Source organism: Equus przewalskii, chromosome 4 (assembly GCF_037783145.1).
Source record: "Equus przewalskii isolate Varuska chromosome 4, EquPr2, whole genome shotgun sequence".
NCBI classification, from domain to species: domain Eukaryota; kingdom Metazoa; phylum Chordata; class Mammalia; order Perissodactyla; family Equidae; genus Equus; species Equus przewalskii.
Window position 1 is genome coordinate 96,055,918 of NC_091834.1, and position 12,430 is coordinate 96,068,347.

The window sequence follows — 12,430 nt, forward strand, 5'->3', positions numbered from 1 at the left end:
GCCTTAAAGGTCAATAGGAAGGGGCCGAAGGAGGACCCGGAAGGGGCATTGAGATTCACTGCCCTGTAGCTAGGTCTCACACTGCCCCATCTTCTTTCTCTTCTCAATTCCATACCCACTTTCCCTTTTCCTCTACTCTCCAGCTGCAGAAGGCCATTGAGGGGCACACCAAGTCTGGGGTGCAACTCCGCCCTCCTCTTGCCAGCTTCAGGAATACAACTTCAATTCGAAAGAATCCTGGGGGCCCGCCCCCTCCCACAGAGGCGTGGAGCCTGCCTGAGGATGGAACTAGGGCCACTGAGGCAGATGATGTGCCTCCTGCCTCCCCAGAGACCCCTGTGCCACCCCCCTCCCAAGAGCACCCCCTCTCCCTGGCTCCAGCCAAGGTGGAGAGTGACCTGGAGGAGCTGGAGCTGGTGGAGAGTCCGGGGCCAGAAGAGGAGCTGGCTGACATCTTGCAGGGCCCAAGTCTTCGGTCCACAGATGAGGAAGATGAGGATGAAGTGATCCTTTGACCACCCCCGGACCTCTTCATGCAGACTGTCAAGAGGCCTGGGCCAGAGGACAGATTTGTGTGGGAGAGGGTATGTCCTGATGTTGGAGAGATCACAACAATATCCTGGTGCCTCCTGGGCATTTTAAAATGTGATAGTGACAGTCTTAGAAGAGGAGTCAGAATTTGGGCAGAGAGTAGCCTCGGTCAATTATTTAGGCCATGTCCTCCCATCCCCAGGACGCGCAGGTGGTTCTAACCCCAGTGAAGGGCCCCTGATACTCTGTGGGGCTTCCTGAGTATTCCTGGAGTGTGGGTAGGGAATACCCTGCCTATCTCTGCCTCCCCTCACTCCCCCATGATGCCCCAGAGTTCTCATCCCAGTGCCTTCCTGGCCTTGCCTACCTGTCTGTCAGTTTCCACAGGGGTTGGGTCAAGGGAGGCCCGGAATGACTGTGGCCCTGTGGAGGAGGGACCAGTTCATGGCCTCGTGGACTGATGGCCCCAGGATACACTCTCAAGCTGCCTACAGCTCATCCTCTCAAAGCGCCTCTCCTCTCCTGTGCTCCCACTTGCTCATATCCACTCCCTAAAATTTGCCTCCAGACTCCCTCCTGGCTCCCACTATCTGTCCCCAGGCAAGGGCCATTACTAGGGCACTGAAAGGCCAGTTCCACTTGCCCCTCCTTTGTCCCCGATTTAAGCAGCAAAATGTGGATAAAGAGACTGTGAGGGGGAGCAGGCTGGAAGAGAGAAGGTCTCTTTGTGGAAGGCTCCATATGGAAAGGGCAAGGGCCTTGTTGCCAAACACTCATGTTGCCCCAATGATTTTAACTCGCTCCAGCAGAAGTCTGTCCTATCTCACATCACATCATCCTCCAGTTTCCAGGTCACTCCCTAGAGAATACCTCCCCCTCCCCACTGTAGCCATTGATCTGTTCTGCCCACGGTCAGCTCTGCCCTCAAGCTGCTCTGGCTGGGGCTTCTCCTGCCAAGAACTAAGGCTCAGGGCAGCCAGGCCACTGGGTCACTCAGACACACCAGCCCTTCTTAGATGAGTTCTCTATGTTTCTCCTCTGGGGGGGACAGCTGGGGGTTCACTGTCAAGATGACAGGCATCTCTCATGCTTCCCACACTTGGGAATTCAGATCCTTATCCTCCCCGAATCAGCAACAGGGAGCCTGCCATTAGCCTGCCTTTCCTATAAAGTGGTCCCAGGTGCTCTGAACATCCCCAAATCCTCGCTTCCACACCCAAGGCCTTTCTTCCTCCCTCCTTTCATGCCTTCTTCCGTTCTGCAGTTGTATCCCCTCTTGGACATTCTCCTCCTTCCCCTTCCTTGTGCCCAGTCTCCATCACCCCCAAATAAGACACTCATAGTCAAAGGTGCCACCACATTCTGTTTAGTGCCATTGAACACAGCCTGTAGCCCTCTCCAACATACATCCTTTCCCCCTCCCCAGGCCAAGAGAGAGAGGCTGCAGCCCGGGGAGGGAGCCTGTGCCCATGTGTATATAATCTATAATATTTATATATAGATATTTATATATAATTCTTTCTGTAATATATGTCATAGAATCTCTCTTGGGCCTGGAGTGGGAATGTCACATTAAGATAACATGCTAAGACTGGCCATAAGAATGGATATTCCCCAGACCTGGAGGACGGAGGATGGGATGTACAGGTGGGAGCAAGGAGAAGGCAATAAACCCTTTCACCAAGATCCCCTCCTTAACACAAAGACAGGAAGGTGTGTGTGTGGGTGGGGGGGGGGGTAGGTGGGGCACTGGAGGGGAGGAATGGAAGATTTGGATTTTCCTTTAATAAAGTGAATTGAGAATGAAAGTGCACCCCCCCACCCAAAGAAAATCATTTAGCAAGAGCATTTTCATTCACAATAATATAAAAACAGCCCTGTTCCGGGACTGCTGTAAAACGTGCTGCACAGCCTTTAACCCCAAAGGAAAAGCAACCCTCCCCCACCCCCCACCAGCCTCTTCCTGCACATGCCCCTCCCCTCCCCCTAAAATAGGCTGTAAGCAAACCCCATGCACCCTGCCCCCAGCACCAGAGAGGCAGTTCCTCCCTCTACAAGAGTCTTAAGAGGGTCCCAGGCCAGCTCCTTGGGTCTTCTCCCTCCAGAGCGGAAGGGGAGCTCCTTGAAAACTGCAGACCCCCCCACCTGACCTCTGGTCTGTGGTGATGTGCCGGCACCCAGGGATGCCTAGCCCCCACTCATGTATGAACCCTGCTAGATTCCTTCATGGTTTTAGCCACCTTTCAGCAGGGACTGGTTGCCTTCCTCGGGGAAGGGAGGGAGGAGACAATGCTACTTTAATCTACTTTTCCTAACTCCACAGGGCCCTGAGCAAAAGGAACTGTAATGAATGAACCCACTCACTGGAGTGGATGTCTGCTGTGGTCTGGGGGCAGAATAAGGGACATGAAGGGGATGAAACCAAGAGGAAAAGATGATGCATTGAGAGAGTAGGTGGCACAAGGCGCGGAAACAGGGACCCTGTGGGAGGAGGGAACCGTGAGCATGCAGAACCCCAAGGACCTGTAGCAGGAGTCTAGGGCCAGAGCCAGCAGCCAGCCAGGGCATGGTAGGCCACTTCCCAGAGCTCCTAGACATGGGGTCCTAGTGCCTCCTGAGTCACATGATTAAACACAGGTGGTGTTCTCTCCAGAGAGCTTCAGATTAGGTCAGTGACTCTGCACCCACCGTGCCCACCATGTCTACTCCTGTTTCCTCCAAGAACCAAGCCCAGGCTAGCCATTCTCCCCCTCCCCTGGAAGATATGGGACCCCAGCCTCGGCTGCATTTCAGGAGCATGTGTATATGAAAGTGTGGACTCAAGGAGAGGGCAGGAACAGATGGACAGAAACACCCCAACTCTCAACTTCCTCATTCCAAAGAAATAGAAGTCTGGGCCTGGGGGTGGGGAGTAGTTTGTGGCCAGGGTCTGGGAGAGGGTGACAGCACTCCCTTCCCAGCATTGTGTAAAGTAGTAGGACCCCTGACAGAGTTTGGGTAGGACACAAGGCCTCAGAGCTGGAGCCTTAGACGGGCATGAGGGAAGAGGGCAGGTAGGACGATGACCCTCTCAGCTTCCTTCTCCAACCCAGGTTCTCCCTATGCCAAGGGCTAGGGATGGAGGACCACTGCAGCCGTGCGGGGCAGCATGCTGGCCAGCTCCACACTGCTGCCTCTTCCCTCTGCACCAGTCCCCTGCCGTCAGGATCTATAGAAGTGTTGGGGCTTCGCGTACTGTGCAGAAGCCCCCACCGCAATGGAAACTGGGTCTGAGAGGGCAAGCAGTTTCAGGGGCCTACACCTCACTGCAAACCCATCCTGGAAGGAAGACTACTCTGATCCTCCTCTCTCCTTCTGCAAGAGGCCTGCAAAGGAAAAGGGAGGGAGGATGCCTGGGAGGCCCTCCTGGAGTCCTGGGAGGAGCTGACAAAGGGGCAAAAGGAGCCGAGTGCCCACAATGCTCCTCAGCAAACAACCCACCCAGGCTGGTGCCTCACAGCACCAAACTCCTCCCTCCAGCCCACTCAACCCTGAGTCCCCAAGAAGTTATAAAAATGTAGAAAAGGCAAAGAGAAAAGTGTAAACAGCTCCAGAGAATTAGGGGGGTAGATGGAGGGAGACACAGCCCTCATGCTTCCCCACCTGGCCAGGACACCTGCATTCTGTGTCGCCCCCTCAGGGTCAGGGCTCCCAGAGCAGAGGATGGAAGAAGGCAGAAAAGGGACACAAGAGCTGGAGCAGCCAGCCCCGCTGGGTCCTTCCCAGATCCTTGGGATCCTCCTTTCAGTCATGGGATAGTCAAGGTCCCAGAACAAGTGGCCATGTTTGTTTTGGTCTCATCAGTGACTCTGCGGTCTCTGGGCAGGCCTTGATAGAAAGAATCATGTTTGTGCCCCAGTGCATCCCAGCGGCCATGCCTACCTCCTCTGTGACTCCTGGTCTCAGAAGCCACGTCACCCACTGAGGCAGGCACTCCACCCACTAAGGAGGCATGGCCTTTACATTGCTTCCCCTGTGCCGTTGAGCCACATTCAACAGCCCCTGAGGTCTGTTCCTCTTAGTAGGGATGAGCTGGGGCCACAACCAGAGAAAACAGAGTCAGAAAAAGCAAGAGTGACATGAAGAAAGGAGGCCTTCAGACAGCCACAGTCAGGCTCCTGGAAGACGAAATCAGGGAGTGAAAAACTGAGATCCAGCTGATGGCCACGGGCCGCTCTGTCCTCCTGTCCTCTGATACACACTGGAGCTTCATCATCACAGACCCAGAAGCCCACAGGCAAGCAAAGTTCACAGCCATCTAGTCGCTCAGTCGCTGGACCTGTAGTTTCTATAGCGTAAACCTGGATAAAATCCCATCCTGGCCCTCTAGTTTCCTGGCGAGGACTGGCAGCTCCCGGGTTCCTCGAGGTCTTCTGCCCAGGTTTCAGCCGTACCGCTGGGGGAAGGGAGGGTAGTGTTGCAGCCATGCCCCTCAAGTGGGCATGGAAGGCAGGGCGTGGAGTGGGAGGAAGCTAGTTGTTGGCCTCGCCTTCCTCCTCATCAAAGGACTGCACACCTGAGGATGTGACATCAGACACCTTCCGGCTCAGAGCAGTGGACATCTCGGGGTCTTCTCGTGGGGAAAGTGACTCCAGGTCCCGGCATCCTGCATCCTCTTCCTCCTCTGGGGCCAATGGCCTCTTCTCCTCCTCCGCAGGGCCCCTTGCCAGGTCCACCCCGCCCACCCCTGGAGCCCAGTCAGTGTCTCCCCCCAGCAAAGGTGGAGGCTCCTGAGCAGAGTATCCTGAAGCAAGTTGGGAAGGCCCCATTTCATGCAAGCTAGGCTGTGAGTCATCAAATGCAGGGCCAAGATAGGATCCTGTAGCTGGAGAGGCAATGAGGGACTGGTCGCTTGCTTCCCAGGCATCCGATGACCCCAGACAGTACATGCCCTGGGACACATAGGAGTGAGGCCATCCATCCATGGGGGCTTGAGCGAGGGCATCTGGAAAGAGAATCATGGAAGTCAGTCGGGTCACAGAATATCAAGGGCAGCGACAATTGCCCTTAATATTCTGTACAGAGAACTGAGGGTAAAGCATGGAGGAGGGAGGAGTGTAGGAAAGCTGAGGTGAACAGAGATGAATGGAGTTAGCCTAGATGGGGTTGGATTCTGGAACCATCCCTCACCCTGACTCTCCATCAACTCCTGGTAGTTGTCACTGTAGTTGCAGCCCAATGGCTCCTGAGTGGAATTGACACTCACGTCCTCACCGTCCATGGAAGACCAGGCCATGAGTGTGGCTTCAGAGATGGCAAACTGTTCCATGACGCCTGGGAGAAGAAATGTAGTTAGTACAAAATATCTTCCAGGAACCCTTAGACACATGCATGGGGTAGGGGTACATCAGTGCAGCGCTGTTCAATAGAAATATAATGCAAGCCCCTTAACGCAATTTTAAATTTTCTAGTAGCCATATTAAAATTAAAAAGAAACAGGTGAAATTAATTTTAATAATGTATCTTATTTAACTCAATATATAGAAAAAATTATCATTTCAATATATAATCCATATAAAATTATTAATGAGATATTTTACATTCTTTTATTCACGTGAAGTCTTTTAAACCCAGTTGATATTTTACACTTACAGCACATCTCCATTCGGACTGGCCACATTTCAAGTTCTCAATAGCCACATGTGGCCAGTGGCTACTGTATTGGACAGCACAGCCTTTGTATATGCCCCGAAACAAGGCAAAATCGTGGGGGACTTCCCAGAAGGTCAGATTTAGGCTTCCTAGGGGAAAGAGTTGGGGGTCTTCTGGTGAGATATCCTAAGGGATTGAAATTAGGGATTTCCAGAAGTTTATCTTTGGAAGTCTTTAGGAACGGCAGTTAGTATTAGGTAGTTGAGGACAGAGGAATCTAGATGGAAGGGCTCAAGATCAACAGAGAATTCCCAAGGGAGCACCATGGGATTGTAGGTCCACAGTGGTATCAAGTTGAAAGTTCAAGGGATTGGAAGAAGAGAGGGAGGATAGAATAGTGGGAATGGGTAGAGTTGGGAGTCCTCGTTCTACTCCAAGCCATGAGTAAGTTGAAGCTTACATTGCTAGCTGCCCTCTACTACCCTCCCACTCGCTGTATATTTGTCTCCTCTTCCCACTGATATTTCTTCTATCACCAACACAAAGATACCTTCCATCTCTCCCAGATCTATCATTCTTCCTAGGTATCTTATAGAGACCTGCCACCAGGGCTTGGCCGCCATTGTAAGTTCACTATATGCCTATCTTGTACCTATACTTCTTTCCTGGAATGGACCCTCTTCTCTACACCACCCTGTCCTCACCCCGGCCCCTTCATATTCTAGAAGCTGTCACAAGTAATGAGTCCAGTAAGTGAATCCATAACTGCAATGTGCTGGTGGGCAAAGGCTCAAAAAGACTCCCAAAGCCTTCCTTTCTTTTTCCTCAAGAAACATAAGTAGAAGCAGAGCCTTTCAGAGTCCAAGGTCCCTGCCTTTCTTTCTTGTACTGAGGGGGTCCAGGGTTAGATAGTCCCACCATGTAGGAGAGAGGGCATCTGGGACATGTGGACCCACAATCCCATGTGATTCCCCTCAATTTCTCAGATGATAATAAAAATGTTAGAAGGCATTTATGAGAATTAATAAGTCAAAGTACTTGAAATTAGAACTGATTGGGAAATTAAGTCTTATGGTCATCATATGGTTAGAGTCAATCCTGTCATAGGGGATCAGGATGGAGGGTCAGTCTCTGGGCATCCGAAAATGTGTCTCCTAAGGGTCCAGGGAACAAGTACCTGCCAGGAAACGTGCCTCCTTCTCGCCATCGCTGAGGTCGGAGTAGGCATCTGTATCCCTGCGCACCGCCTCGTGGCTGTGTTGGGGCTGAATGGCTGGTGCCTTCCCCCAGCCTTGCCACTCAATCATGTGGGCCACCCGGCCTTGCCCCATGGCTGTGGGCTTTGTCACATGGTCCTTCATGCTTCTCGAAATCCCTGAGGGGCCAGACATTCCCCACATCCTCCAGAATATCACACAATATCCATTCCAAATCCTTCCCATTATCCACACCCAAGTCCCATGGGACTCCATCCCATCGTGGGGTGGGCACCCCCTAGGACTCTGTATACAAGGGGCAGACTGGAAAAAGTTTCACAGAAAGAGCAAATAGGTCAGGGGAAGGGTGATGAAGGTCATCTTCAGGCCTGAAGGAGTAGGGAGAAGGAGATCAGGAGCCTATAAGCATTCCCCTGTCTGGATGCATCCCCAGGTCGGGAGTCTCACCTGAGAAAGATGACTTGGCCAGGGCCCCAATGCCATAGGCGTTAGAGTTTCGCTTAAGCTTCGGAAGAATGGAAGTGGTGTCCTCCATGGAGAGCTGGGAGAGGGAATGTGGGAAGAGGAGCAGAGGAAGAAGAGGGTATGGGGTGCTTTATATGTGGCGGGCTCATGGTTTCCACAAGGAAGGATCAGAGCTAGGGCAGGTGATAAGGAAACCATTATATCCAGGAGTCCCAAGGAGGCATATCCCCCAAACACCCGTGAAAGTTTAGGGGGCAGGCAGAGAATGTGTGGGCTCACAGTGCCTGTTGGAGTCAGGGAGCACTGTGTTCTGTAGATGGCCTATGGGAGAATACAAGGAAGAGAAGTTCGGGTGCTTTGGGGAGGTCTGGGGGCAACTGTACTCACGTTGATGCCGTCCCAGGAGAAATCAGTTCGGGTTTGCTGTGAGGAGAGAGGAAAAGGAGTGGGTATCTCAGGCACTTCCAGGAATGCAAGTAACCCCTCCTTCCTCAGAGGGACTTCCAGAAATGTGTGAAGTAGGGAAGGCTTTCCTGAGATTAACATAGGGAAATAGGATCTCAGCGTGGAACATTTGGCTTGTATTTTGAGGGAAGTGGAGACATGTTGTATAAAAGTGTCAGTCTGAAGGAGTGTTTGGAATGCTGTCTCAGAATTTAGGAAGATCATGAAAGGAACAGGCAGCTAGGAAGCTTTGTTTATGACAGTTCCTGGCGTCTTTGAGAGGTCCTTTGGTGAGGGGGCAGCTGAGCAGGAGGCCTCACCTCTGTGGATGGCCGGTGGAGGCTGCTTCCATGCAGTGAGCTGGTGCTGTCCATGTTGATTTGGTCGACATCCTTCAGGCCCTTCCAATCCACAGCAATCACCTCATTCCCTGAAGTGGCCACAGGGTTAGTCGCTCCACCTTCACCTCCAAATGCCCCACCCAAAAGGCCCCTCATTGGTCTCAGAACACTGAGACCACACACTGGGGCATCCCCTCCAGACCCTCCCTTCCCTCCAGCTACCACTCTGTCCGCTGATTGCCCATTTCCTTTTACATCCCTACTCTCCCCAAATATTTGGTAGGAGAAATCATAATGCTGAGCCAAAATATTCAGTTTGAGCTCAAATAAGAATAGCACACTCAGAAAACGTGTTATATGGCCTTATTTGTTGTTGTTTGAATGGAGGGGTGGTCAGTGGGTGGTTTTAGAGGAAAACAGTTCTTCATTCTGTCCTGAGGAATCTCGGAGGGTTTCTACATGGAAGGACGTGGGAGCTGTGCTTTTCACTTACTATGTTACTACAAATCAGGGCAGAGCTTCTCCAGGTGAGCTGCTCTGTGTGCGGGCTTTCTTATGTGTGAGGTGGAAGGAATGCATCTTCCCTGGTGGACCCTCCACGCGAGTTGGTCAATTTGTCTAACAGGAAGGATGTTTGGTGGGAATAGAGGCAGGAGTTGGGTGTGGGAGTTGGGTGTGTCCGCCCAGAAGCGGTGAAAGCAGAGTGAGATAGACTGCTGGGAGACAAGTGATGTATTAAAGGGGAGCAGAGTGGGACAGAGGGAGGAGAGCAGGGGACTATTTAAAATGGGAACTAAGAGAATTGGAATTCAAGTCAAAGAGAAGACAAAAGACAATGGGAGGGGGTGGACAAAGTTTGAGGGCTGACTGGGAAACCGGAGGGCCAAGGAGGATGATAACTGTGAAGGCGAGGCCAGAGCTGGTTGTGAAGGGAGATTGCTGGGATGAGGCAGGGGGTATCTACTGGGAGGCTTGGGGAAGAACCCGCTGGGTAGTTACAGAGGGATTCAAGCATCAGATGGCTGCTGAACCATCTGACCTTATAGATCCTTTCTACACGTGAAGTTTTATGATTCTGAATCTAGGGTTAGAGGCCCATTCTTGAGAAGGGGAGAACTGAGTGGAGTCTGGGGCATGAGGAGGCATTCAGCATGCAACAGCCTGGCTTGTGCAAAAGGAAGGGATTGTGGTTAACAGGTCTGAGGGAGGCAGGACCCCTCCAAAGTGGGCCTGCTCTCCTTTGGGGCTACAAGGGAGTGGCGACATGGATCAGACCAGAGGCTGTGGCTGGGCGGGTAGCGGAAAGATGAACATCTGGGCATAGAGAGCAGCGGCAATGGGGCAGCCAGAGAACAATCTCTGAAGAGAGGAGAGATGGGGAGGGCAGAGTGGGTGAGAGGGGAGGGGGGACGTGGCCTTTGTAGAGGAGGGACAGCTGAGTCAGAGCCGTGGGGGGCAGGGAGGGGGAGAGAGACAACCCCGAGAAGAGGTGAAAGCAGAAGAGGAGGGGGGTATCCATGGAAATAAATCGGGTCTCAGAGAAATCAGGCTTCCGGAGAGTGAGTTTGTTTGTAATAATAATACGAATTATTCTCTCAGCCTGAGGTCACTGGGGCGTGTAGGCGGGAGAAATTGGGAGTTGGAATGGGAAAAATTGGGGGGTTGGGGAGAGGGCTGGATTAATTTGTTGAGCTGTGAGAGTGGAGTGACTGCTTGGGGTGGGGGTAAGGGGGTGGTAGCAAGGCAAGGCTGAAGGGAGAAGACGAATTAGGAGGCGCCTCTGCGCCCTTCCCCAGTCAAAGGTAAATAAAGAGCCGGCCCCGCCCCGCCAGCCCCCGCTGACAGGTGCAGTCAGGTCCTGGGGTTCCTTTCCCGGGCCGCTCCACCCTCCTGAGAGCGGGTTCCCGACCCTTCTCGTCCCTCTAAACCCTTCCCTCCTCCCCGCTCCACCGCTTTTCCCCTCCACCCCAGCTCAGCCCGGCCCCATTCCCTCCGGGCGTGGAACCCGTTCCCCTCCCCAGGCACTAGGCTCAGCCCGCCCCCGCCCCGAAGGGAAAATGCACGTGAACAAAGCAAATCGGGGGAGGCAAGAATGACAGAAAAAGGCAACAGAGAGGGAAAGAGATGGGGGCAAAGCACCCAAGCCAGATGGAGCCTGGCGGGGGGGTGGGGGCTGCAGATTGGGGTACATGCGAAAGATAGTTGGGACTGAGATTGAGGCTGGGGGTTCTTAGAAGGGGGGCTGCTCCAGAAATGGACGGGGGCGAGGAGGCGCTGGGGAAGGCAGAGTGAGGAGGATGGCCTGGAGGCGGAGGGTGAGGGGACTGGAGAGTAGAGGAGAGCGACGGAGGAGAAAAGAGGAGGTTGATGGAGAGATGATGGAGAGAGGGACCGCGCCTGCGGGAGGGCGATGGAAGGAAGCTGGAGGGAGATGGAGAGAACGAATCGAGCCAGAGGGATGCAAGCCCTGGAGGAGCGAGGGGAGAGCGGGGAGAAGAGAGGAATGTAAGGACCGCGAGGGCAAGGAGGGAAAGTGAGGGAGCGAAGCGGGTCAGGGCGGGCGCCGAGAGAGGTCCCCAGAGGGACGCGGAGAGAGATGGGGGAGGGGGTCGGAGGACCCGACCGGGACGAGCCTGCCCTTGCCCGCCCCCGCCCGCCGCGGTACCCACCCACGGTCCGGGAGCCGATGCAGCCCATGGCTCCGGGGCCTCCGGAGCCGGGCCCTCAGCGCCGTGGGGCGGGCGCTGGGGGGAGCACCAGGAGCCGCGCCGCCGCCCCAACCGCTCTGCAGCGCCGCGGCTGTCTCCGCTCGGCTCCGCTCCCCCCTCCTCTCTCCATCCCTCCCCACGGCAGCCTCCGTCGCCGCCGCCGCCGCCGCCTGGCTCCCCCGCCCCGGCTCGGCTCGCGGCCGGGGAGGGGGCGGCCCGGGGATTGGCTGCGCCCGGCACCTCCCCGCCCCTGCCCCCGATCCGGCCGCCCCGCTCCCGGAGCACCGCGCGGCGCTCCCCCGGGGGCCGGGCTGGCGGCGGGGCCTCGCGGCTCGCCTCCTCCTGCCCATCCCCAGCCCCACGCGGGGGCTCCTGGCCGCGTCCCCGCTGGGCTCGCGCCCGGGGGCTGTGGAGACCTGGAGAATGCCCGCCTTGGGTCTCAGGAGCCTGGTAAAGAACCTAGGGCCCACCGTTCGGTTCTGGGTGATTGATTTTGAGGGTCAGGGTTGGGGACGCCCAAAGAGAAAGTGGGGTAGGGGTGAGAATAACGCCAGGATGAAGGGCTTTGGCTGCCAAATCCCGCAAACACTTGTTTTCTTCCCGGGGCTGCATCTGGGACACAGCGGGAGCGTGATTGGGTGCAGCTTCGGCTGCTCTGCGCTTCCTGCGCGCTGTCTTGTCCACCAAACAGATCGCGAAGTCTTTGCAAGTGGATCGTATATTAGACTTCCCTGTGCTCGGCGCTCCCTGGAAATTCGGGGGTGGGTGTGGGGATGGTGCAGATAATCTAACTCCAAGCCTGATTGGGGATAGCGGAGCAGAATGAAGGGAATTTAATCCCACCTAGAGTGAAATAAAAATGTCAGGAACTGGGGGCTGTCTAGAAGACACAGTTTTAAATCCAATTTGACTTTTCTGAGCCTTGGTCTTCTCTGACAAATGAAAGCATGGATGTCACAAAGCAGTCAAGAGAGGGGAGGATTGCCCTCTGGCTAATGGGACCGTGTCTGGTAGGTACCAAGGGCCTCCTGGGTAAAAGAGTGAGAGAGAGAGATCAAAGTTGCAAGGGTCAAGTGGGCATTATAGTTACAGC

At 54.4% G+C, this 12,430-nt stretch overlaps 2 protein-coding genes across 5 annotated transcripts in view; one reads left to right on the top strand and one right to left on the bottom strand.

The window, feature by feature from the left end:
* The window catches only part of CLCN1 (chloride voltage-gated channel 1), a 30,553-nt gene extending 28,214 nt beyond the window's left edge, over positions 1 to 2,339 (top strand). For all 4 annotated transcript variants that reach the window (XM_070616673.1, XM_070616674.1, XM_070616672.1 and 1 more), the window contains exon 23: positions 144 to 2,339. In XM_070616673.1, coding sequence (XP_070472774.1) covers positions 144 to 515 — 372 coding nt within the window. In that variant the 3' untranslated portion in view covers positions 516 to 2,339. The remainder of the gene's footprint in view (positions 1 to 143) is intronic.
* FAM131B (family with sequence similarity 131 member B) lies at positions 1,882 to 11,517 on the bottom strand. The gene is made up of 7 exons (XM_070616676.1): positions 11,299 to 11,517; positions 8,609 to 8,718; positions 8,232 to 8,267; positions 7,827 to 7,920; positions 7,340 to 7,537; positions 5,701 to 5,844; positions 1,882 to 5,515 (listed from the first exon to the last, which is right to left on the bottom strand). Exons 1-7 carry the CDS (start codon positions 11,324 to 11,326, stop codon positions 5,043 to 5,045), a joined length of 1,083 nt encoding a protein of 360 aa, XP_070472777.1. The 5' UTR covers positions 11,327 to 11,517; the 3' UTR covers positions 1,882 to 5,042.
* Positions 11,518 to 12,430: the final 913 nt, after the last annotated feature.